General features: G+C 38.1%; 2 protein-coding genes across 4 annotated transcripts; one reads left to right on the top strand and one right to left on the bottom strand.

Annotated features, from left to right (window-relative positions):
- Nucleotides 1-205: 205 nt before the first annotated feature.
- LOC104084622 (ubiquitin-like-conjugating enzyme ATG10) lies at nt 206-3,908 on the top strand. 2 transcript variants are annotated; one of them, XM_009588530.4, is made up of 7 exons: nt 206-465; nt 674-849; nt 935-985; nt 1,124-1,207; nt 1,821-1,920; nt 2,470-2,567; nt 3,516-3,908. In XM_009588530.4, the coding sequence occupies exons 2-7, from the start codon at nt 676-678 to the stop codon at nt 3,762-3,764; spliced, it is 756 nt and encodes a 251-aa protein (XP_009586825.1). In that variant the 5' UTR covers nt 206-465; nt 674-675; the 3' UTR covers nt 3,765-3,908. The 2 variants fall into 2 exon arrangements, with proteins under 2 accessions (XP_009586825.1, XP_070046991.1); XM_070190890.1 differs by lacking the exon at nt 206-465 and adding an exon at nt 500-566.
- Nucleotides 3,909-4,631: 723 nt separating this feature from the next.
- LOC104084623 (uncharacterized) lies at nt 4,632-26,455 on the bottom strand. Of its 2 annotated transcripts, none has more exons than XM_009588532.4 (9): nt 26,225-26,454; nt 25,912-25,999; nt 24,627-24,706; nt 23,806-23,908; nt 23,550-23,706; nt 23,010-23,138; nt 22,741-22,827; nt 10,547-10,591; nt 4,632-5,312 (listed from the first exon to the last, which is right to left on the bottom strand). In XM_009588532.4, exons 1-9 carry the CDS (start codon nt 26,337-26,339, stop codon nt 5,160-5,162), a joined length of 957 nt encoding a protein of 318 aa, XP_009586827.1. In that variant the 5' UTR covers nt 26,340-26,454; the 3' UTR covers nt 4,632-5,159. The 2 variants fall into 2 exon arrangements, with proteins under 2 accessions (XP_009586827.1, XP_070046972.1); XM_070190871.1 differs by lacking the exon at nt 4,632-5,312 and adding an exon at nt 8,080-9,866 and having other exon boundaries at nt 26,225-26,455.
- Nucleotides 26,456-27,622: the final 1,167 nt, after the last annotated feature.

Genomic DNA, 27,622 nt, shown 5'->3' with positions numbered 1-27,622 from the left:
GAGCAGTACCAATGGTGAAAAAGTTTGGTTTTGGAAATGGTATTTCATAGATTACAAAGATAAAATAATAAAGATTTTGGTCAAACAAAAAATATCATAAACATAAATTAAAAAACCATTAGAGGGGCTTGATCAACTTATGACTTTTGGTGATTTTGGTTTATAAACAATTACTCATCCAAACGCTCTTAATTTTCACGTCGAATCAAATGAATATCATTAAAAATAAAATTATTTGATTTGGAGTTAAAGTTGAAGTTTAAAAAGTTGTGGAAACTCCATATGAGCTTCCGATTGATAATTACTGGTACTTCATATGGACCATATATCTTCGTCTTTGGCGCCTATTCTTGAAAATCTCTAACTGAACTCAAAAGTCAAACCCCCAAGAAGCTGATTCTGAAATTTTCGAATTTTCACAGCCGATAGATTTTATCTGAAGATTCTATCATTTCCGTCAAAGAGGTATCCTCTAATTTCCAGCAATCTTTCTGTATATTTGCAGAGGTCAATACATGTATCTGTTGTTATTCCAGTAATTCGCTATGTTAAATTTGAGTTAAAATGTATTAATCAATGATTACATAAATTGTTTTTCTTGTTTGATGCTTCATTATATCTTTTTACTGCTGCTTGAGTCTTTAATTATATGTATTTTTGTCCATTTGGGTAGAAATGCCATCAGATAAGGCCCTAATTAACATCTCCACTTGGGATGGCACCATTACATCTACTGATTTTTACGTTGCTGCTGTTAATTTTGCTGAGCAATGGAACAATTTAGATCTAGGGTTTCCTCACTGGTCATGGATCAACTGTCCAAAGGGACCACTGCTTGCTGCTAGCAAGGTTGGTCTTTGTGCATTTGCTTTATATATATGCTTTCGGCTTGTTTCTATATATTATTACTACTTGTATTCTGCAATTTGGGCAGGTAGAAGGATATTTATCATTGGAGAATATGATTCTCCCCGGATCTGCTGAGGTCTGTCCTTGGAACTTCAGTGGAGCCATATTGTAGAGAAAATCTAGCATAAGAGGTCACATTAGTGATTGGTCTAAGACTTTGCTCATTTAGTTTATATTTTCTTTTTCATTTTCTCTTTTTCTTTTTTGGTTATAGGATGATCGCAATGAATGTGGTCTTGCTGGAATAGAAGATTTGACTTGCTCTAACGAAGATGTATTTAGTGATACTGCCATATTGGTATGTTACACATTTTATTTATTGGAGTAATTTTGTTTACCTAGTGGACAACATTTTATTTGATGGAGTGTTTGAGTTTCAAATTATTGTGTTTTATTCACATGTCTTGAACGTTTAACAGGGACTTTTACTGGGTATAAAGTATAAACTGCTGAACTGTTGCAAACAAAACTTCCAGAAGTTTTGTGCTTTCTGTTGGATTACCATTTGAGTCTTTGGTGATATGTGCTAATTGTCTAATCTCTTGGTTCATGCATTAATTTCTTGCAATCAGGCAATTAAGATTCATGAGATCATGTATTTTTATCCTTAGCGTCTTTATAAAGATTTCAATTGGATTTGGCCGCTACTTTAAATAGATGTTAGTGCTCTTATCAACAATTCCCCTCTTTTAAGTACTCAAGCCACACTCGCTAAGTATCTGTTGCCTTCAATATTACTTTGGGGGTGGGGGTGGGGGTGTTGTTTTGTTTGTATGATTCATTGTCTTCTATAGTTTCATGCCACATACTTTAGCTGTGATATAGTAAATGTCTATTTCCTGTTCCAGTTCTCTTTATTTTTCTTTGAATTATAAATTGTTGAACATTTACGTGATGTTTCTCCTTTAAAGGTTCAAAAGCACAGCCAGGAAAGACATCATTATGACTTCCATGTCGTCTACAGTTCCTCTTTCAGGGTTCCGGTGCTATATTTCCGTGCATACTGCAGTGGTATGTTTGTCTGTATCCATTTTATGCCGGAAAGAAACTGAATAAATTAGTTCTCTTGCTATTTTCGGAGCACCTGCACGGATGCAGCGGTATTTTTGGAGAATTCGTGCAACATAGTTTATTGGAGCATCTGTCTTGTTGTATTATAACCATGCTTTAAGACTTGACTGCTACAGCAACACTGGTAATTAAAAACAAGATAGCAGCTTCATAACTCTGCCACTGAGACACTAGTTTGTATAATTTTAATTCTGAAGTAAAGCAGAAAATTTTGGTTAGACAAATCATGATGAGCTTGATACGTGTGGAAAAGATGATGACGAATCCCAGTCTGGGGTCAATCCAATGCTCTGCGTAGTTTCAAATTCTGCCTCTACTACTTGTTTGCTGTATATCATACTTTGTTCTCATCAGTTTATTTGTTTCATTAATCACTTCAATTGAACAACAAGCTAGTCTGTATTTGGTTTCTGATCTGCTATTCTGTCTCAGCTACATGATAATTTATACACCGGCATAAATATTGTTCTGATCGTGCTACATCCATAGATGGAGAACCCTTGGCAAAAGAAGACCTGGAAAGAGACCTTCCAGCTTATACTGCACAAGAATTAGCAATATCAAAATGGACTTTTATGACTCAGGAGGTATATTGCTTCTTCACTTATTTCCTCCGTGCTTCAGATATTTTCTGAAAACCTGAATACATTCTCTTGGCTTGCGATTTCTATTAGCACTTGGTATGTTTATGTGGCTTCACCTTCTATCGGAAAAAAGAAGAATTATCTCAACCAAGTTTACTTTTGTGAAACACTATTGATTTATTTCCTCTTTCTCCCAAACTCACGTACCTATCACCGCCTAACACCATTGTGTATCGCCACATAATCCATCTATGTCAATCTACCAGACTAGTAACAATATCCATCTCACTTGCCGTTGCATTTTAGCCTCTTGCTGTCATGCGTGACCACAAAAATAAGGTGGTTATCAGCATGAAGGAGAGGAATATTGAAATGGATTGCTGCATTTTAACTTTCTAGGAAGAACTGCAACATATGTATGATTTACTATTCCCTGGTCGACAATAATACATTATTAGTAGTATATAAGAATGTTTTGTGGCATTAAGTTGCAGCTGATAATCAAAGCTGCCACCAATTTCTAGTTGTTTTTAAGTATTCTCGGTGGAATCCTTATTTTCTGGTTGAGACTATCTGAATGTCAGGGTTCCTGCAAAATTCTCTTCAAATGATATCGGGCAATCCTTTTTAGTAGATATCGAATCTGCTCGGATGATCCTTGACATATCCCCTCAATTAGTATCTCTGCTTCTTTTTGCTTTATTTCTTCCATTACCCCCTTCACCCGTAAAAAGTAAAAGAGTAACGACAATTAAATGTCGTCCAAGATTATCCTGTTAAAGCTAAGATACATCTTATGCTTTGTTTGTCTCCTGGTAGTGCAGTTTACTTTTCTCAGTATATTTCCGTTTACCGATTAGCATGAGTTTATTTCAGTGGGAAAAAATTTGTGTTAATGAATGTGCACCATGTTTAGATCCATCTTAACTTCAAATGCTGAATTATCTGTAGGAGCACCCCTACCTGAATCGGCCGTGGTACACATTACATCCATGTGGAACTGGTGACTGGATGAAGCTACTTTTCAGTAATGAACCTTCAGCGGTGTCTCAAGGTGGAGTTGCAGTTGAGAAATATCTGATCTCATGGTTTTCAGTTGTGTGTCCGATCTTTGGTCTTAAAATCCCCTTAAAATTGTTTGTAAATGTGTCTAGCTGTATAACTGTTCAACCAACAAGTCTGAAAATGTTTCTGATGTAATATAGTTTTAGGATTTTTTTTCTCAACGTAAATGTTCTTCTGAACACAGCAGCAAAAATGAATTATCTGTAAGATGTACCTCTGTTAAAGATTGCATTCAGATGCAAAACATCAGACTACAGTACAATAAGTCATGTTTAAGTGTGGGATCATTGCATTGAAAATTTGCTTACGTAATTATATCTTAAACACGCCCGCTAACATGTTAATTCTTACGTGAGTAACAGAGTGATGCTGAAATCGGAAGCTCTAATACTATGTTAATTTAAGTTGCCAACTCAAATGAAAGCTTAAGTTTTTAGAAAGAGCGCACCTTTACTTTATTATCAAATGCTGAAAAGCACTTCTTAAATAAATTGGTCAAACTGTTACTTGCTAAAATTACTTTCTGAAAAGTAATTTTAATAAAGGTGCTTTCTAAAAATAAATGAGTAGTTTTGACTTTTGAGAAACTTGTCAGAATCTTCCAACAATTTACATTGTCTCGATCTGGTATTTGCTAGCTGTAGTCCACGCAAAATCTTGGCTAATTTTTGGATGTTTACAGCAAGAACGGATTAGAATTTCAGACTTTTCAAAGTGATTTCATGTTAAGTTTGCGATCCTGTACATTACAAATATTAAAGCTTTCATTTTAGACAAACCACACGAATCTCTTGTTTAACTGTTAAGCAATCCCCAAAATGGAAGAGGATCATGCAAGGAAACCTGGTACCTGTATTATCCTCGCCCTGTTATAAGTTACGGGGCTTAAAATTTACCTTTGTGCTAGTGAGCACTGCCGGAACAGCCATACAACTTTCGCAATGGTATTTCAGTACTACTACAATATATTATTTACGCCTCAAACCCAAGCAAGATGGATCGGCTATATAAATTATCACTGTCCATGTAACTCCATTTAAATCAGCATTCCAATATTTTGAAAAGGACTAGTTCTCTAGCACTAGCAAAGGTATTTCAGTAACCCATAATTTTGTCTTTCGAACTGCAGTATGGACGTGTATTACATTCCATTGCCAGCTGACTTTGGTATAAACAGGTAACTGGAGAAGAATACTACTATCACTACAGACTACATGTTACAGATGGAATCCAAATTCAGATTCGTAAACCACAATCTACACGACATGAACTAAAAAGTTCAACCCCCATCCTCTTGCTGCAAGTGTTATCATGCCAGCCTTCGCCAAAACTTGAATGTTTATTGTTATGGACAGTCAAGAAAGGACCAAAGAGTCAGAAGGCCCTTCATCTGGAATTCCTACTTAAGAATCATGCTTCCATGTAATTGACTTGATCTCCAAGCCCTTTAGAAGCTGTGCTCTTTAATGCTTTCGGGAAGACATCCAGCATGCCAGTATAATACATGTTAGATCCAAATGTTAGGTAGGCTCATTGTTTCTCGACTTCTTTACTAATGACTGCTTGTCGACTGAAGCAAGCCAGAAACTCTATATTGCCTTCAGCTCCTTTCAGAGGTGATTCAATCCAGCCTTTGCATTGAAACCCATGGTTTTGTACCCCATTTATGATCTTCTCAATCACCTGCACAGCAGTAATGTAAACATATCGTGACAACAGTAACAGTAAGAACAAGGAATTTCTGTTATAAGCAAGATATGTGACTAGGAGCATTTTTGTTTTTTTGAGAATGGTAACATTTGTATTAATAAAAGTGCACTAAGGCAGTGCATAACCATATGTACAGGGAATAGTAGATCAATCTTGATCTACCTAATTACAAAAAGCCTAACATGTCTACCAGAGATTCTGTATCCTCTACAAGACTTTCTTTACACCAAAAATGAAATAGAAGAATACAGTCCATTTTGACATCCTGAACGGATTTGTATCCTCAAAAACTCTTGAGTTTCTCTCCTTCCATACTGTCCACCATATGCATGCAGGTATCAGTCTCCACCATGTCTTTTGACTCACTGAGTCTCCAGTATTGTTCCAAGATTTTAGTAACTCAACAGTAGTAGCTGGCATAGACCATCTTAGCCCAACAATGTTAAGGAACAATTACCACAGTTGAGTAGTAATAGGGCAGTGAAGGAATAAGTGGTTGTTCATTTCCAATTCTCTGCCACATAAAACACATCTAGAGCAAAGTTGGAATCCCTTCCTTTTCAGGTTCTCTTGAGTTAAGCATGATTCTCTTGCTACCAGCCATGTGAAACAAATCACCTTATAAGGAGCTTTAACTTTCCAGATACTCTTCCATGGCCAACCTTCTATGTAACGACCAGTGTTTGACAACAAAAGATAAGCTGTTTTGACAGTATACATCCCATTTTTACCATTGTTTCAAATAAGAGAATCTTCATGTTCTTTAAGACCTTGGAAAGCTTCCAAAGTTGTAAAAAACTCAGCAATTCTCCCAAGCTCCCAATCATTCAGACCTCTTCTAAAATTGATGTTCCAACCATGTTGTCCCCAAGTTGCTTCCATTCTAAGATCAGGCACTGTAGCAATGCAGTAAAATTAAGGGAATAGTTCTTTTAGCGGACCATGTCCTAGCCAATTATCATTCCAAAACAATGTCTTCCTTCCATTTCCAAACTTTATGCTAGTGTTGCACAACATAGAATTCCAAAACTTCCTGATAGTTTTCCAAACTCCCACTCCATAAGGAGTATTAACTGGTCTTGTGCACCACTGATCCAACTGGCCATACTTCTCATATATGACCTTCCTCCATAGAGCATTAGTCTCTAGTTGATACCTCCACAACCACTTCATGAGCAGACTCTAATTGCGTGCCTTTAAGTTTCTGATACCTAGATCCCCTTCTCTTTTGCTGGTAATGAGTGAGTCCCAGTTAACTAAGTGAATGACTCTCTTGTCTCTATTGCCCTACCAGATAAAATTCCTCCTTGCTATGTCTATTCTTTTTCTCACCTTAACTGGAATAGGAAATAAGGACATGACATATGTTGGAAGTGCATCCAAAACAGAATTCACCAAAACCACTCTACCTCCCAGAGATAAATATTGGCTCTTCCAAGTTGCAAGTCTCTTTTCACATTTTTCTACCACAACATTCCATATTTCCTGGAATTTATTCTTAGAACCCAATGCCAAACCCAAGTAAGTGGTTGACAGAGATCCCACCTGGCAATCCAAAATTATAGCTAATACCTGAATGTTTTGAACTTCCTTGATCGGGAACAACAAACTTTTCCTCCAGTTCATGTGCAACCCTGAGATTGCTTCAAAGACAACCAAAATGAGCCTTAGATGTCTTAGTTGCTCAACCTTAGCTTCGCAAAACACCAGTGAATCATCAGCATACAACAAATGTGTGATCTCCAAGCTATTATCCTCCCTATTTGATGCAGAGAAACCCCTGATCCACCCATTCCTTTTGAAAATGTGCAGCATCTAACTCAGCCCTTCCATGGCTATTAGAAATAGGAAAGGTGAGAAGGGATCTTGTCTAAGACCTCTCTCTGATGCGAAAAATCCTTCTGGGGAGAGAATGGAAAATTTCACAGTTTTAATACAAAAAGTGATACACTTAATCCATTTTGCACCAAAACCTATATCCTTTAGCATTTTTAGAAGAAAGTTCCAATTAACATGATCATAATTCTCAATATCTAGCTTGCAAAGGATCCCTGGATACTGCCCTTTAAATCTAGAGTCCACACACTCATTAGCTATCAATGTAACGTCCATGATTTGTCTCCCTCTTATAAATGTCATTTGATGACCATCAACCAGCTTATTCACTACTCTCTTCAATCTTTCTGTCAACAGCTTGACGATGATCTTATACACACTTCCAATTAGGCTAATTGGTCTAAAATCTCGCAGCTCCTTTGCTCCATTCTACTTAGGAATGAATTAGTGCTATGTATGAGGCATTGAAACTTTTTTCAAAGTATTCATTATTATGAAAATTCTTAATGATTTTCATGAGATCCTCCCTGACTATCTCCCAACACTTATGAAAGAACCCCATAGTGTATCCATCCGGCCCTGGGGCCTTATCAGGTGCACATAGTTTAAGACTTTCCAATACCTCATGTTTGTCAAAATCCCTTTGCAGCCACTCCCTTTCTTCCTCTGAAATGCAAGGCCCAACCATTAAATTATAGTTTGGCCTCCATGTTTCTGTTTCAGCATATAGGTTCTGGTTTTTAATACCTTCTGGATCAGTAATAGCTTCTCCTTCAACCTCCAGATTATCTATGCGATTGAACCTTCTGCGAGAATTGGCCATTTTCCGGAAAAATTTTGTGTTTTTATCTCCTTCTTTTAGCCAAAGTCTTCTAGATTTCCGTCTCCATAAGATCTCTTCATATTTTGCTTTCTCCTCAAACTCCATATGTAAGTTTGCCTTTTGAAGAAGTTCATCTTCAGTAAGTGGTCTTTGCTCCTGTAAAATATCCATTGCTGAAATCTGATCAAGTATGTCAATTTTCTTTATCTTTAGGCTCCCATAGTTATTAGCATTCCATTGTTTCAGCTTTGTCTTCAAATATTTGAGTTTGCAGGCCAAAACATAGTCTGGTCTACCTTATATTTGAAATGAATTCCACCATCCTTCCACCTTTTCTTTGAAGCCATCTACCTCCATCCACCAATTCTCAAATTTAAAGTAAGACTTTGAGAATTCCCAGTCCCCACATGTCAGTAAAATGGGACAATGGTCAGAGTTAATCCTTGGAAGTAAGGATTGCTTGATGTTACTAAACTCCTCATCCCATTCGACCGAGAATAAAAATTTATCAATTCTTGAAGAACAATCATGATTTTTCCCTTTTGTCCAAGTGTACATTCCCCCCAGTAGTGGAGGGTCAACAAGCTCCAGTTCCCCTATGATATCAGAAAAATCCCCCATAGCCCTAGTAGAAATTTCATTTACCCTTCTTTCATATGCAAATCTGGTAGTATTGAAATCCCCACAAACCACCCCTTCACATACCCCTCTAGTGGCTGCAAGCTCCCACCACAACTCCTTTCTTTCTCTTCTACTATGTGGCCCATACACCCCTGTGAGAACCCAGCCAAAATTATTATATAGGGAGTTAAGTCTACGGGAAATGCTATATAGACCAGTATTTACTAGTTCCCCCCTCCATGCCCTTCGATCCCACATAATTAATATTCCACTTCTCCCATTAACTTCTTGTTAACTAGGAGCATTAACTTCTTGTTTTCTGTTATTTTTCATACTAAAAGTTATGGTGTACCAAACACCAAAAATGATTTGATATCGGGAAAAGGAGATGCAGGGATCTCGAGGAAGGAACAATATAATCAAGTGGGATTTCAGCATCTCCAGAATTTCCTCTAGCGAGGTTGTAGTGCAAATATCAACTAAACCTTACTTCACACGGCCAAGATTCCAAATACCTCCTTTTATGTCAAAATACTCTTAACCCCATTAAACAATGGCAAATCTACTAAAAAGATTGAGAACTGATAACTCAAACCAAAATTGACTTCTCCAAAAGGTCAGCCATATGGCACATCCTGAGCACAAACAAGCAGACAGCAAAAACAAAAGCAACATATCCTTGACATTGTTCTGTTCCATAACCCATAACAGCTAAGATGTACAATCAAAATGGAATGCTGTATACAATACAACTCTTCTCTTTGCTGGTTATTTAGCTTTTCACTGGCTTTCCCATCCTATCCGTGTTGACGGAACTTTCCATTCTCTTTATCCAAATCTAAGTTCTCAATTTTTTTCACCCTTTGTCAGTTGGCATCCATCAGAGTAAGAGAAAAACTTAACTTGGTCCAAAGGAAAATTTAAATTGTATGGAGACCTATTTCCCACCCTAAAGTATTCTATGCATCCACGAAAGATTTATGGGAGTCAAGGAAGGAAAGAAGAGAATTATGCAAGATACTATATTTACTTTAAGTTGCAGTATACTTTAATTTATTTTACCTTACTATAACTTCACTACCAGTAATTTATCTCATATAGAAAAACAAAAATGATTATAGCCCTGAATGAAATTGAGTAAAGGAGTCTAACGGGCTACTTCCCTCCAATTGACCTACTTATTCAGCCTTGTCGAGTGGCCCATCCCAGCCATAGAAGTGGCAATTGTTATGCATTTTGTCCATAAGCTGCCAAGCTCAGTTCAACAAAAATGCAAAAGGTGTCAATTTTTAGGATGCTGGACTGATGCTGAGCTTATCTACTGCTTTTCCCAAGTGTGAATTTATACAAGGTTTAATTTTCTTGTGGTAAACGAAGGAAAATACATAGAATAAGTACGGAAACTTCACGGGAAACGGTTTACCATAACATGAAATTGCTATGTAATATATATAGAGAAAAGGGCATACTATATGTGACGAAGTAGATTTTTGTTTTATACAAGTATTTGTTTGACAATGTAGCAAGTTAAGATAAGACATCAGGAAACAAGAAAATGAGATATCTTAACAGATTTAACATTCAAGTAACAATATAAGCAATGCAATCTTAGAATTTTCGAACAGTTAAATGTAGCTATTAGTCTAAATTGTTGTCCATAAAGTGCTCCTCTTTTAAAGCACAAATTCAAATGTCATTTCTTGCTAAACAATATTTCTGTTCTCCCACTAACCAAAAGTATTTCTTGGCTTTTCATATTTATTGACTGATTATAAAAGTTGGAACAACAATCAGTTGCTTTCCATATAGCCCCTCATCCCTCCTTAAAGTAGCCAAGATACTAGTATTATCATTAGCATTAAAACATGATTAAGTCAGAAATAAAGCATCAAAAGTAAGCAGATGAAAAAGTTCGGCAAATGCATACCTCTTGATGGACTAAGGGATCTCTTACAATTCCACCTCCTCCAACCTAACATGCATAAAGAAGCCTACATCAAAATGCATAATCTTCTTGCAAAATCAATCACAAAATTAACACACAATTGAGGAGATTTGAACTCCTCAATATGCTCTCAGGCACACTACCCAAGGTTTTTCTCTTTCCTACTTCTTAGGATTGTAGAACTACTTTTCTCCGGTGTTCCATCTCATCGGAATCCTTTCATCTGTCCCTGAAGCTTAGTTTTCACCCACTGTGATCTTTGTTTAAAACTTTCTCCGACTCATACTTCTTCTTTCCGGCGACTACGGCAGCGGAGGGAGATTTATTAGTATTGTTTCTGTACGTGGGGAAAGCAGAGCAGTTATTATTCTACCTGAAGTTGAATTAAATGCAGGGTGGGGAGAGATAGCCTCTAAAATAGAAAGGTTCATTCACAGAAACTTTCGCTTTTTTTTTGGTAATAAACTGTGAATATTACCATAACAAACAAAAAACTTTACAACTAAGAGCATCTAGTTTCCAAGACACCTTCTAGGAAGGGTGCTCAGAAAACTAAGATCTCAGAAAGACAAATCCGCCATCTATGTAATCTAATTACAGAGCCTAGTAATCAAAACTTTACAGTTCCTAGCTCTCCTAGAACCTGTACAATTGCTAATTCTCTCCCTAAGTTCTTTTTGAATCTGTAAAACTATAAACTCACTATTTACATTTAATTTCCTGAATATCCTCCAATTCCTAGCTTGCCATGTATAGTAAATCATGGCTCCATAAACAGCAGCACCAACTTCTTTTCTGAATTGCCTCCATTGTCTGTTTCTGATCCATTGCAGGGTGCTTCTAGCAGGCTTCTGTGGGAGAGAGATACTAGTCCATGTAGCCAGTTTTTCTCTTACTTCAGTGACCCATTCACATTCAGCAAAAAGGTGCAGCTGAGTTTCAGGAACTCCAAGCTCACATAAGCAGCAATTCATGTTCCCATCAGTGAGTATATTTAGTCTCAGTAACCTTTCCTTTGTTAGCAATTTATCCTGATAAGCAAGCCATAAGATTATTCTTTGTCTAGGCAACATTACAGCACTCCAACCAAGTCAACATTACAGCACTCCAACCAAGTCAACATTACATATAAGCTTCTCTCATCCTTGCATTATAACTACATGTTACTGAATAGGTGCCATTTGGAGTTAGCTTATATGTGTCTCTCTTATACCATTGTTCCATCATTTCTTTCAATGAATTCAATTTCTTCCACTACCAGCTACACTCTTGAGGTGGTTTATGTTCCCAGATGTCTCTACAGTTCTTTATATAAACCCCATGTACCCATTTAACCCACAACACATCCTTCTTAGTGACCATTTGCCATAGCAGCTTGCCAATTGATGCAATATTCCATAGTTTACATCCTTTAATGTTCAATCCTCCAAACTCCTTAGCCTTACACACGTTATCCCAAGTATCAGAGATACTTTCCTTTGCTCATCAGCAAAAATTAAATGTGTGAACTTGGTGCTTTTGCATATTGGATGGAATTGAAAGTCTTGGCAAATCACTCATCGTCCTAAGGACTCTGGTCAAATACTCCATGACAAGCACAAACAATAGAGGAGGCATAGGATCACCTTGTCTAAGCCCTCTCTTACCTGTAAAGTAGTCGTGCCCCTCTCCATTTACTCTAACAATGAAGCTAGTAGAAGTGACACAACTCATTACTAGGTGGACAAAGTGTTGAGGAAACCATACCCTTCCAGAACCTCTTCCAGGAAATCCCAGCTAACCATATCATAAGCCTTCTTGAGGTCAATCTTTATCAAGCATCTATGTGTAGTTTTTCTATTATAATGCCTTAGTAGACCATGGCAAATCAAGACATTGTGAATTAAGGACCTCCCCTCCACAAATGCTGCTTGGTTTTCAGCAACCAAAACTCTAATGACCTTCCTTAGCCTCTGACAAATGACTTTAGATATACATTTATATATCACATTACAGCATGAAATAGGTCTGTATTGATTAGCAAACTGAGGATCCTCTACTTTAGGAATTAGAGCTATAATAGTAGAGTTAATCTGCTTCAGCAATCTCCCATTCCCCAAGAATTCAAGAATGACATCTGTAACTTCATCCCCCACAATGGACCAAGCATCCTTGAAGAATCCACTTCCATAGCTATCAGGACCAGGACTTTTATTCACCTTTATACTAAACATAGCATCCTTAACCTCCTTAGCTGTATATGGTTTTAGAAGACTTAATTGTTGATCTATGTTTAGTACATGTCCATTCTTTATGAAACTGTGAAATGCTCTCACTCTATGTTGGTCTTTCTACCCCAATAACTAGTCCACAAATATAGATGCAATGGTTTGTTGATCAATCTGCATTCTACCTTGTTTGTCTGATAACTGCACAATACCTTGTTGCAGTTTCCTCTGCTTTATTATTGTGAAGAAATATCTGGTGTTCTCATCTCCCATTTTGATCCGGTTTGCCTTACTTCTTTGTTGCAGATACATCTTAGCCAAATAAAAGGACTGCCTGAACTTTAGAAATTTCTCTTTCTCCGCCTGTTGCAGATGTACATCAAGAGGATTAAGGTGCAGTGCTGCCTGAGCTTGAACAAGTTCTACTCTGTCTTCCTCTGCAATATCTGTAATGTTTCTAAAGTGTTGCCTGTTCAGGTGTTTCAGCTTCTGCTTCAGCATTTTTAATTTCCTTACAACCCTGAACATACTACAACCATCTACCTGTTGTTCCCAACCTTGCCTCACTATATGAAGGAATTCTGGGTGAGTAGACCAGACATTACAATACTTAAAGGCTGCTTTAGTTCTTCTTGTTGTATTTGTAGTTGACAGCTTCACCGGGCAGTGGCTTCAGGAAGGTGTTGGCCCTTAAAATCAGGCATAAAGTTAAGCCATTCATCATTTATAAACACACAGTCTATCTTAGATAATATTCTGTTATCCCCATGCCTATCACTCCAAGTGTATCTATTACCAGTACATGGTAGTTCAAGAAGCCCACAAGCCTGCACACAGTTATGGAAGTCCATTATCTCTTCCATACTTATGGGATTACCTCCAACTCTGTCTTCAACTCTCAGCACAAAATTAGTCTCTCATAACCAACCAAGGCATGCTGACACCCTGGCTAATACTTTCTAAATAGGTCCACAAGCTTCTTCTCTCCTCCCTTGTGTTGAATGCATACACAACAGTCTGGAGAAATGTTGCTTGCAAACTAACATGTTTCACTTGGCATGTAATTGCCTAATCAGTTTTACTAACAGGACTCGCTTGGTACCAGTCAGGTCTCCACGTCAACCACACTCTCCCATTATAGTGGAGGTCTAAATTAGTTATAAAACCCCACCCTCCCAAACATACTACTTGCTAGCTGATCTATCTTGTTGTCTTTTATTTTTGTTTCCAAAAGTCCTACCATACTAATATTTTCTCTGTTATAAAGGAGCTTTATCTCCTTTTGTTTGTTAAGGGCATTCATACCCCTAACATTCCAACACATGATGTTATCCATTGCTTAAGGGAGGGTTGATCATACCACCCCCTTTCTCCACTGGACTCTTTTCCCCTGGAACAGATTGCCACACTTGATTACTTGTCCCTACTTTTTCTAGTGGTTGGAAGGTATTCAGATTAACCACCCTATTCTCTGTTTGCTTGGACTTTGCAGTTCTGATACTATTCATAGGAGTCGCCCATCCTTCATTGTTTGGCCTACCAATTTGTACACCTTCAGTCACCTTAGTACCTCTTTCCACAGTACCATTACTTGTGTTTGCATTAGGAATTTCAGGCTATTCCTTATCTTTTGTTCCATCTTCATTTTGCTTCTTAGGAATAGTTTGTTGAGCCATATTTTTTGCCCTACAAGATTGTTCATCATGTCTATACTTCTTACAACATTTGCACAGTGTGGGCTTCCAATCATATTGTACTCTTTGCTCCATTAATACCCTTTTCTCATTCTTTAAAACTACTTTATCAGGTAGCTTTGTATCCATTTTCACTTCTATGAGTAATCTAGCAAAACTCAAACCTCTTTTCTGTTTTATATACTTATCCACTATTAGTGGCCTGCCAATTAGACTATCAGTTTTACTAAGCCCTTTATGACTCCAATATTTGAAATCTAACCCTGGAAGCTTAACCCAGATTGGCACTGTGTATAATTCCTCTCTGGTAAACTTCATGTCGGGATTCCACCCTTTGACTATAAATGGCTTGTTGTCAAAATGGTAGATCCCCCCTGTATCACCTCATTTTTCCCCTCCCTATTATCAAACCTAACAAGAACAATACCATTTTTTAACATTGACACCTTGTTAATCCCATATTTACCCCACATCCTCTGGACAGCCATTCAGAACAGAGAATGGAGGATGCGCCCCCAAAAAATAGCATACTACAGCATTCTTCCGGTAATCTAGCTCAGTAGTAATGTCTTCTGTCTCAATTTCACACACAAGTATTTCCTCATGCATTTCAGGTGCAATATAATAAAGCTTGAATCCAGCATTAGTTAGCATTAGTTACCTTGTTGATGTCAAAGTTATCCCAAATAGATCCCTGAACCTTTGCATCTAGCGTCTCCTCCACTTCATCTGCCCACGAGAGTTTGCTAGTACTTTTCACATTTTGTACAGATCCCATGCAATCCTGCTGAATCATCGAAATTATTGTATCATTTGTCTTCCTTGGTGACTGAATTTGACTTCCGCTCGCATCTATGGCTGAATGCTCATCGGAATTCAGTTCTGTTGTCCTCTGCGTAGTTCCCCTAATTTTCATCGCTCCTGTCTTCAATTGTGAATTTACAGTCATCTTCGATTGATCATCCTTCTTCCTTTGTTGATTCCCTAAAAAGCGGCTGATTCCTGAGCCATGAGTGCCTTCTGAGAGGGATTCCGAGCTCTCTTCGCCATGGACGGCGCACGCTATGTTAACATGCGCTGAGAGAGAAACGGACCCCTTAATTGATATGTTGCGGCCGAAAACTTTCGCTTTACAAGAGCAACAGAGATTCCAAAATTACATAATGATTTTGCTCATACTCTATGCTCAAACAAATGGTCAGAATCAAATGCCAACATCAGAGTTATTCAACCAGAAGGCAGCCCTAACAAAATTGTTGCTTCAATGCCAACAGATAAAAGTCTTTTGAACAGGTGCATCATCGGCAAGTTCTCGAAAGAACTAGATTTAATTCCCTCACGCACAGAGGTTCGAAGATGGGTAAACAACAAGTGGAGTAATGCCATTGAAGTCTATGAACTGAATGGACTACAATTTCTCTTCGAATTCCCAATCAGAAGGATGGTGGAGCAGACTATGGAGGAAACCTGGAGATGGAAGAACGTTACTTTATTGCTGAGCTGGTGGTCCCCGATAACAGCTTGCTATCCTTCTGAAACAAAATTCGACTGGATCTGGGTGAGGATTCTCGGACTCCCATTACATATATGGTCATCAAAAATCATGAAAGCTATCAGAGAAAAATGTGGTGGCTGGATTGAGACGGAGGAAGAGACGCAGTTGCGAAATCACATGAGGTAGGCTCGAATCAAAGTTAAGGGACCGGCTGAAAAGATCCCTAGAGTCGTAGAAGTAGAAGAAGGAGGAATGCTTTTTTCCTTGCCATTGTGGAGTGAAATTCCGACGACCGTGAAAGTTTTCCAAGAAGAGGCAGTAGTGAAAGTACGCCCTAAGCTCTGTGATGATATAGATACAGGCCCTGTTTTCATGAAAGAGGGGTCTAGGCACGTGGGTTCAGTAACAGGGCCCTTTAATTCAAAAATTTACAGTTGTATCCCACGTGCCATTGAGTGGGGGAATTGCTCTAATGAGATTAGGGTAAATACTAAAGTGGGTCGAGCCCAGGAGAAGCCCAAGACTTCACAAAAAATAAATGGTCCAGATTCTACAAAAACTGGCTGATGAAAAAAGCCCAAGTTCTATTATGGGTATCTGTGGGGCCAATCTAGCAAGACCCAAAACTTTGGCCTCTCAAAATTTTGGGCCCGATGTTATAAGTGAGGAACTAAATAGGGATTCTAATTTACCCCAACAAATGGAGCGACCCAACCTTCTACTCCTTGAGATAGAAGCGTGTAAACATACGGAGGTGTATCTGAGAGAGCAAACAAAAAAATCAACAGCTGCTCAACCGTTATTATCTCAATTGGAAGATGATGGAACTCACGCAGATCATGACATGCAAGAGGGGGAAATTGAGGGGGAGTTCTGATACTTGATAATCTGAATCAACAACAGATAATTGCATATAGAGGTGCAGATGCATGGGAGATAGAAGATGTTGATCCAATTCAAGTTCAATTCCAAGAAGCTGAAATTGAGGCAACTTTATGGGTACATAGTAATATATTGAGACTAAGCAAGACATATGGAGCAGTGTTCAAAGGCTGTGAAGGGGAGGCTCTATCTCTTTTCATGAAACTAGATGCCAGAAGGAACGAGGAGATGACAGAAACTCCTACTGCCAACTGTGGTACTCCAAAACAAAAGGGGGCAAAGAAAGTGGAAAAACTGGTTTTCAATGTGACGTATAAAGATGAGGGGAATAGGGCAAAGGGGAGGTCAATTTCCATAAGCAAACCATGAAGATAAAAATTATCTCGTTGAATGTTTGGGGATTGAATAAAAGGGAAAAGAGAAGGTTAGTGAACATGTTGATACAAAGGTTGAAAGCAGACATTTATTGCTTTCAAGAAACTAAGTTAGGGGGAAATATTGAATCATTAGTCAAGCAAATATAGAACAATAGAAGGGTAGAGTTTGGTTGCTTGCAATCAAATGGGAGAAGCGGGGGAATTCTTATTGTATGGGATAATAGAGCATGGAGAGGAGAGGTGATCACCACTGGAATATCCACAATCACTTGTAGATTCAGCTCGGTGACAGAAGAGTTCTCATGGGCACCTCACAGAGGTATATGCACCTTGCAACATGGTGGAAAGACAGCTTATGTGGATGGAAATTGCAGATATTAGGGGACTTTTTGATGGTCCCTGGGTAATATGCGGGGATTTTAACACAACTAGATTTGTAAATGAGAGGAGAAATTGTAGGAGAATGACAAGATCCATGACAGATTTTTCTGATTTAATTGATGACATGGAATTGGTGGATCCTCCTCTTAGCAAAGGGTGAAAATCAACAAGCTTTTTCAAGGATAGACAGGTTTCTATTCTCTACGAAATGGAATGATGAATTCAGGAATATTACCCAAACACTGTTACCTAGAGTCTCTTATGACCATGCTCCCTTACTGTTAGAATGTGGAGATTGGGAGAATCATAAGTCTTATTTCAAGTTCGAGAATTGGTGGCTCGGGGTGGCAAGTTTTAGTGACATGGTGAAAACGTGGTGGCTTTCTTTTGATGTACAAGGTAGACCTGATTATATTTTGGCCTGCAAATTGAGGATGCTGAAAGGAAAACTAAAAGAGTGGAATGGTACAAACCATGGTAACTTTGAAGTAAGGAAAACTCAACTTCTAAGTTCCATGGCAGAAATGGATGTTGTACAGGAAACTAGAAGTCTATCTGAAGATGAGCTTTTGCAGAACGCCAGCATGTTCATGGAACTGGAAGATATAGCAAAAAATGAGGAGATAGCTTGGAGACAGAGATTTAGAGTTCTTTGGCTCAAGCAAGGGGATAGGAACACAAAATTTTTTCATAGAATGGCAAATGCACACAGGAGAAATAACACAATTGACAAGCTAGAAGTTAATGGTGTGACGGTGGAGAATCCAGAGACTATAAAAGGGGAAATTCCATCCTTCTACCAAAAACTTTACACTGAAACAGAGGAATGGAGACCAGAGTTTGTTTAGGCTGATTGTCCTTGTATAAGTGAGATTGAGAAGCAGTGGTTACAAAGATCATTTGAAGAGGAAGAAGTTTGGGCAGGGGTAAAATTATGTGCTTCAGACAAGGCACCTGGGCCAGACGGATATACTGTGAGATTTTTTCATTGTTGCTGGACATTGTAAAGGAAGACGTTATGCAAACTTTGAGAAATTTTCATACACAGGAGTTTTTTGGGAAGAGCTTTAATGCATCATATATAGTCCTTATACCAAAGAAGACTGGAGCTCGAGAGTTAAGAGATTTTAGGCCTATTAGCTTAATTGGGTCTGTGTACAAAATTATTTCTAAGGTTTTGACAGAGAGATTGAAAAAAGTGATCTCCAAGCTGGTAGATAGGCATCAGATGGCTTTCATAAAGGGGAGACAGATAATGGATGTAGCACTGGTGGCTAATGAATGTGTTGATTCAAGGCTAAAGATGAAGACACCTGGAATTCTTTGTAAACTTGATATTGAGAAAGCATATGATCATGTGAGCTGGGTTTTTCTTCTTAAAATGCTGAAATCTATGGGTTTTGGAAGAAAGTGGATTAAATGGATGCTCTTCTGCATAAGCTCAATCAGGTTCTCTGTTCTCATCAATGGTTTCCCTGAAGGTTTCTTCCCTTCACATAGAGGTTTGAGACAGGGTGACCATCTTTCTCCCTTTTTGTTCCTAATAGCAATGGAAGGTCTAAATAACATGATAAAGGTAGCAAATAACAATAGGTGGATGACTGGTTTTAAGGTGGCTAGTAGTGTAAGTGGAATGGAGATAACTCATCTACTATATGCAGATGACACTTTGGTATTTTGTGATGCAAAAGAAGAAGAGCTAAGACATCTCAGGATAATTCTAACAATTTTTGAGGCAGTCTCTGGTCTACATGTCAATTGGAGGAAAAGTCTTCTTTTTCCAGTGACTGATATACAAAGGCTGACAGGTGTTCTCGGATGCACAGTTGGAACTCTTCCCACAACCTACTTAGGTATACCACTGGGTTCTAAAAACAAGTCCTTAGACATTTGGAGTGGGGTGTTAGAAAGATGTGAGAAAAGATTGGCTAAGTGGAAAAGCAAGTACATATCCCTGGGGCAGAGTAACATTGGTTAATAGTGTCTTAGATGCACTTCCCACATACATGATGTCCCTTTTTCCTACTCCTGCAAAAATAGAGAAAAGGATTAATGTTATCAGAAGGAAGTTCATCTGGCAAGGAAATAAAGAGAAGGGAGGTTATCACTTGGTTAACTAGAAGGTTTTGACAGAAAGCAAGAAATCTGGGGGCTTAGGCATATGAAACTTGAGACTACACAATAAAAGCCTACTCTTGAAATGGCTTTGGAGGTTTGGCAGGGAAGATCAAAATCTATGGCGACAGGCCATCACTGAAAAATATGGACTAGAGGGACAATGGATCACTAGAGCAGTGACAACAACATATGGGGTTAGTGTCTGGAGGTCCATCAGGGCTTATTGGCCTCTTTTTGCTGAGAATATTGCTGTTGTAGTAGGGAATGGGAGGAAAACATCCTTTTGGAATGATAACTGGCTAGGACATGGACCTTTGAAAGACCTTTTCAGTGACATGAAAGTTTTGAGTTTGAATCTTCAAGTCACAGTGGAAGACAGTTGGGACCAACATGGATGGACTTTCAACTTTAGAAGAGAACTAAATGACTGGGAATTGCCTAGATTCACTGAATTTTTGAATGTTCTTGATCAGTTCAAGGGGACTACAGTGGAGGAGGATAGGGTTAAATGGACAAGGCATAGTAGTGGCTCTTTTGCAGTGAACTCAGCATACAAACTGCTCAACCAACAAGGTCAGCAAACTCAGTTATGGAGTTGGAAAACAATATGACAAGCCAAAATACCAACTAAAGTAGCCTGCTTTGTATGGTTAGCAGCCAGGGATGCTTGTCTAACACAAGACAATCTAATGAGAAGAGGCATGCCATTGTGTTCAAGTTGCTATCTATGTGGAAATGAGGCTGAAAGTAGTAGCTATTTATTCTTACACTGTCAGTTTGTTAGAGCTCTATGGCACCTATTTTTGAGTATGAAAGGACTGTCATGGGCCATGCCCAGGAGTACAGGGGAGCTACTTGCTTGCTGGAATTTCTCTGGAGACCTGATCAAACAAAAAAAGTGGTGGAAGACTATCCCTGGGTGTATATGGTGGACCATTTGGATGGAAAGAAACAGTAGATGTTTTGAAGGACACAGCAACTCCTTACACAAGATCAAGATGAACTGCCTATTTTTGTTTCACTTTTGGTGTAGACGAGGATGTCACGCACCGTATAGGAGTGGGGTGGATGAAATGGAGGTTAGCATCTGGAGTCCCGTGTGACAAGAAAGTGCCTCCGAAACTCAAAGGCAAGTTCTATTGAGCGGTGGTTAGACCGGCCATGTTGTATGGGGCTGAGTATTGGGCAGCCAAGAATTCCCATACCCAGAAGATGAAAGTGGCAGAAATGAGGATATTGAGATGGATGTGCAGGCACACTAGGCTGGATAAAATTAGGAATGTAGATATTCGGGAGAAGGTGGGCGTGGCTCCCATGGACGACAAAATGAGGGAAGCGAGGCTTAGATGGTTCGGGCACGTGCGGAGGAGAAGCATAGATGTCCCGGTTAGGAGGCGTGAGACGTTAGCATTGGCAGGTACGAGGAGTGGTAGAGGACGACCTAAGAAGTATTGGGGTGAGGTGATCATGCAAGACATGGCGCGACTTCAGATCTCCGAGGACATGGCTCTGGATAGGAAGGGGTGGAAATCGAGCATTAGGGTTGTAGGTTAGGGTTGTTCCAGGGGCAGGGCTGGCCTGTTGTTGTTTCGCTGTGGGTTGTTAGTGGTTTATGTAGTTTCCTCACTATTTTCTATGGTAGTATTGTTGTTTATAGTTATTGCTTTTACATCTATTTTTCTATTTCTTACGATGCTGTTAATATTTTTTATCTCCTATTGTTGTCACTGACCTATTGTCTAATGTTTATTTTTCTTTTTCTCGAGCCGAGGGTCTTTCGGAAACAGCCTCTCTACCCCTCTGGATTAGGGGTAAGGTCTGCGTACACTTTACCCTCCTCAGACCCCACTTGTGGGATTATACTGAGTTGTTGTTATTGTTTTGGTGTAAGGAAGATTTTGTACAGGATGTAGATTCAATGATAGATATCATAGGATCACTGTAGTAGGAGATAGAAGATAGCCGTGGTTTTTTCTCTTTTTGATATATGTATATATGGCCTTAGCACAGCCTTTGTGCTACGATTATATAATTTGTTACCATTCTCAAAAAAACTAACACACAGCTAACTCTTAAGAACACAATAAAGGCCAACCCCTCTTGAGTGCAATGCCAGTACAAGACTTTAGATACGTGCAAATGATTGAGCTATCAGTGGAATATTTATGACTATGAATCTAATTGAATCAACGGTAGGCTTGACAGGTATATTGACTAAGCCGATAATTGTACCCTATATTTCCACATGTAGAATCCGTAACATGCAATATCAACCACAAAATCGACATACAGATCATCCTTAATAGCATAGTAAATTCCAGGCATCTCGAAAGCAATATAATACTAGAGTTCAGATTTTAAAAAAATGATTGAGTTTAGGTTGATCCGATTGAGCCAACACTTGGCCTGAAAAGGGTATTAAAAAGCTGATACTATACCCCTATATTTTCATATGTAGAATGATTCACAGCCAAACAAAAACGAGAACACCACCTCAAGAAGCTCATCTCATTGCATTTGCTTGGAGTAAGCAAGCTCAATTTAAGAGAAAATGAAAATTTTCAATTCTGATCAACTTTCAGTGAATTTGGTACACTTATCAAGTCAACAAAGTACTCTACCAAATCTAGTCCACTCAAAATTGCATATTTTAGTACATTTGTTGCAGACTTATATAAAGGGCAGCCCGGTGCACTAAGCTCCCACTATGAATTTATGTGTACAAACAAGCCTTAAGACTTGATCAATTTCCATTTCTAAGCAAGCCAAGTAAGAGCCTTGAGTTATAGAATGTTGGTAAGAAGTGACACTTCTATTTATTTTATATTAGGTCTGCAATGGGTATCGGAAACAGCCTTTCTACCTTCAAAAGGTAGGGGTCAGGTCTGCATACACACTACCCTCTCAGACTCCACTTGTGGGTGGGTTTTTTGTTGTTGTTGTTGTTAGGTCTGCAATAGGTCACTTCTTCTCAAGGCACACTAACGCTTTAGAAATGCAGACAGGAATGAGAAATGCTTACTTGGGATCTCCGAGCCTCAAATTGAGGTTTAATCAGAGTAACTAAAGTAGCTTCTTCCTTCATCAAATTGACAACTGCAGGCATAACCTGGATAGGGGAAATGAACATTTGAGTATTACTAGGTATTAACCAAGAGCATCTATATATGAAGCATTGCTGATCTACCGTCTATAGATATGGAACAACCTAAATTTATATGATAAACCGTTAATGTAGGAAGCTGCATCAAAGAAATTACATTGGAAGCATTTCCGGATGAAAAAGCTTACCAGAAGTATAGAAATAAAGGAGAGGTCCAAAGTTACTAAATCGACTTTTTGTGGGAGTTCGGAAAGGTATCTCAGGTTTGTACGCTCAATGACACTTACACGCTCATCTCGGCGAATTTTATCTGCCACCTGTTAAGAAATCAGCAAGCCTTTTGAGAATGAAGAAATCAGCAAGCCTTTAAAATTTAAAATTTAAATAACCAAATGGTCAGCCGATTTGGAATAGATCCAGGGCCGCTTGGCAACTAATAAAACTCAAAGTAGTGAAACATGTCTCTAGCTGCCAAAACAAGAAGGAAAATCTCATTACTCAGGATTTAGTGAGCTGTTGAACTTAAATTCAGAGCATACTGAAAGATATTTAAATGATGGTACATTCTATTGATTTCTAGTTCAATGCTCTAGGATTTTAGTCTCTAGACATCTCAAATTTGAGGACCTGGGACCTTACTTTGTGATTGATGGAGTAAATACCAGTAAAAGAAAATCTTAAAAATAAAAGCTTACAGAGCAACAGCTTTTATTTCTGGTGGATGTTACCTGTCCATATCCTACATCAACTCCATAGACAAATGAAGCACCATACTGAAGTAAACAATCAGTAAATCCTCCAGTAGACAAGCCTGAATCAAGAGCTACTTTCCCTGCAACATCAATCCCCAGATTTTCAATAGCAGCCTCCAGTTTATGTCCTCCCCTGAGTAAACATCAACAATCAAGTCAATTAGCTGCAGAGATCTCAGCAAAGTATGATGTCAAAAACAAAAAAATATAAGCTCAGAGAAGGAAGATTCACCTGCACACATATTTGGGAACTTCAGCCATGATCTCCACAACAGCTTTATCAGAGATTTGACTCCCTGCTTTGTTAACGACTTTTCCGTCCACAAGCACTTTGCCTAAGCTAGAAGATTGTCAGGAGTTACAGAGATGGAGGCACAGAGACAAAAGCAAATCAACCTCTAGTTAGGATATATCAACTTGACAGCAAAGTGGAAGCAAAAAAGTACAGTAAGTTGTAAAGCCGACAAGAAGAGAAGGAACTCGAAGAAAACACTATAAGATGATTTGGATGAAGTCTATGATTACAGATTAATGAGCCTGAATGGGAGCTTTACATTGTCTCGGGTTGAGATGCCTCATAAAACAAAAGATTGAGAGACACTAAAGAGTCTGAAAAAGAAATAGAGACATTCTCTTCAGGAAGACCAATAACATACACGTACAACTATTGACATCTGAAAACAATATTTTAGCATTGATGAGAGATGTGTTAAAGAATTAGATTTTCTGAAACATTGCGTCTGGAAAGTTTCAGTCTCTACTGTCAACTCTACTAGTGTGATGATGCTCTATCTAATGATAGCTAGACTATTCTTAAACAGACTCTACTCAAGCAGTGCTATTATACCTTGTAACTGTACTACATAGAATAAAAGTCTAACTCTAAACAGTTCTAACCAATTTATAAGAACAGAGAACAAGTCTCTTTACTCTACAATGAGCTGTGCGAAAATCAGGTTTTATTACCAAAAGCTCAAGGTCACTGAGCAATCCAGATGTTCTATCTATAATATCAAAGTTTAGTGTCAGATAGGCTTGATGAATAACAACTACCTTGTAGAATCCATGACTGTATAAATGTCCGGCTGTACTGCTGAAATCTCTCAAGACACAGTTCATCCAGTCTCCTTTTCCTAATGAAACCATACGAACACTCAGCAAAAAATGATGGTAGGAAAAAGACCAAAAGGTATCAATAAAATAACATACACGAACCTTACAAAAATTAATAATGACACACACAAAGAGCTTAGACCTTTGTTAGAGGAATTAGCTAAAAGAGTACCAGTCCCGAGCAGAAGTAAGGACAACCCTTTTCCAGAGCCCAAAAAGAAAAGAAAAACTCTGTTGATTGATGCCATCACTTAGTAGTTGATAGACCCAAGAACCATATATGTTGGTAAAGCATACTTAGTTCACATCTAGTGTTTCGATTTTTGCTAATATGGGTTTTAATATTGCAGTTGATTCATAGCATGTTATAGTATTCATTAGTTTGTGACCTCGGTATGTACTATTGCAATATGCTTAGATTTCGTGCCCCATCTATAAGGAATAGAAGAACGAATTTTGACCAAAATATTTACTTTTGGCTCAATAATTCAGTGGTGTGCTATTTTTAGGATAATACCAAAAATATGCAAATCGCATATGTGAAATGAGAATGCTAAAAGCTCAAAATTGACGGACGCCATTAGGAAAAACACCAACACAACGTTGTTAATTGCATCTTTGACCAAAATGTGCATTCTTTTAAACATAATTTCAATAGTCCGTAACTTATTACTGTATTTATATGGTTAGAGTTATATGGATACAAGAATCTTCCTTGATCACTTATGCTTAAATGCGTATTAGTGCATATATTTACTACGCAAATCTCATTCGTCAAATGTGAGTTAAGTACATAGTACTCTATCTATCATGAGAATGCATTCGTACACGTGAACACATCGAAGCAAATTTAGAAAATGTGCAATAAGAAAATACATACTATAAAGGCGACTAAAGTACAATAATGCTTTGTTAAGCACCTAAGAATTCTACAATTGAATAATTCGCTGCCAAACCTGTTAGGGAATCTACACAAAAAATTGGCAAAAACAGATATGCTTCTGGCGAAACTCAATTTTAACTTTGAGTTTAATAAAACATATTATCTCATGTGATTTATCTTTAAGACATCACTTATGTTTAGCTGGTATATAAGCACCTGTTTTTTGTACTTTTTTTAAAAAGCTGCCAACTCTTGGAATAATGTTCAAAAGAAAGCACATTTTGGTCAAAGATTGAAGACGAGTAAATTAACACGAAACCAGAAACAAGAGAGAAATATTACTTTTTCTTTGGTTGACCCTTGTACGTGGTCAGGGAAGCAAACGTTCTTACAGAATGATGATCGCGGGCTTTGAACACGATCCATCTCGCTGATCAATAACACAGAATTTTATCATCAGAATCTTATGTCGTATAAATCCACCAAGAAAAAGTAAAAATATAAGCTCAATACAAAAAACAGATATAGAACTTAAGCCCCGCGTAGCAGCTGGACATGAAGAGTGGGAAAATGCCATCTTTTCAAAACCAATTTTAACAGAGACTTGTGTTGTGATGTAAAACAAGTGAAGAAATGAGTTCAATTTTAAATGTACCAGAGAGCTCTGGAGTTCTGAATGGTAATTTGCAGGAGAAAAAGAAGCTATTGCTGGAGCTGCAAGCACAGTAACAGCGTGACATGATGGGTAGCTTCAGTATTTGAAGCGCCATTTTCTCTGACCTCTGCAAGGAAGAGGAGATTAGGAGAAGCGCGTCGAGCTTTTGCAAGGACTAGCTTTTTGGGTTTAGCGGCCCACTGGATAGCACCTCAATAGCGGTGATTTGCACAAATATGGTGCCACCGTTGAGATTTTAATCTTATTAAAACAAATTATAAATTGGGAAAATAATCTGTCATAATTTTATTTTAAGGCATACTCACGATTTGTCGAGAAATTTAATCGAAATTTAGCCACTTTCATGTAAAGATAAATTTGAACGAAAATACTGTTCAAAATTCGAAAAAATAGTATAATATATTGAAAGATAGACGAGGATTAGAATTTCTCACCAATTGTCATAATTGGCCACATAACTAATTTGCAAATATATATCTGACCACAAATTCTGACCATCCGCATAAATCGTCATACAACAACAACAACAACAACCCAGTAAAATCTTATTAATGGGGTCTGAGGAGGGTAGTGTGTACGCAGATCTTACCCCTACCCCAAAAGAGTAGAGAAGTTGTTTCTGAAAGACCCTCGGCTCAAGAAAACAAAAAGACAAAAGGACAAAAAGAGACAATATTAGTATCACCACATCAATCATAAGAAAATAGGAACATAGAATTTCTCACCAATTGTCATAATTGGCCACATAACTAATTTGCAAATATATATCTGACCACAAATTCTGACCATCCGCATAAATTGTCATACAACAACAACAACAACCCAGTAAAATCTTATTAATGGGGTCTGGGGAGGGTAGTGTGTACGCAGACCTTACCCCTACCCCAAAAGAGTAGAGAGGTTGTTTCCGAAAGATCCTCGGCTCAAGAAAACAAAAAGACAAAAGGACAAAAAGAGACAATATTAGTATCACCACAACAATCATAAGAAAATAGGAACATAGAATTTCTCACCAATTGTCATAATTGGCCACATAACTGATTTGCAAATATATATCTGACCACAAATTCTGACCATCCGCATAAATCGTCATACAACAACAACAACAACCCAGTAAAATCTTATTAATGGGGTCTGGGGAGGGTAGTGTGTACGCAGACCTTACCCCTACCCCAAAAGAGTAGAGAGGTTGTTTCCGAAAGACCCTCGGCTCAAGAAAACAAAAAGACAAAAGGACAAAAAGAGATAATATTAGTATCACCACAACAATCATAAGAAAATAGGAACACCATGAAATGCAGAAGAAAGATGCAAAGCAAAAGCGATAGCTAGTAAATAGGACATGCACTGAAAAGCAAAGTAGTAAAACACAACATT

Source organism: Nicotiana tomentosiformis, chromosome 1, assembly GCF_000390325.3.
Source record: "Nicotiana tomentosiformis chromosome 1, ASM39032v3, whole genome shotgun sequence".
Taxonomy (NCBI): domain Eukaryota; kingdom Viridiplantae; phylum Streptophyta; class Magnoliopsida; order Solanales; family Solanaceae; genus Nicotiana; species Nicotiana tomentosiformis.
Note: the sequence above shows the minus strand (reverse complement) of the source record. Positions and strands in the feature narration are given on the sequence as shown.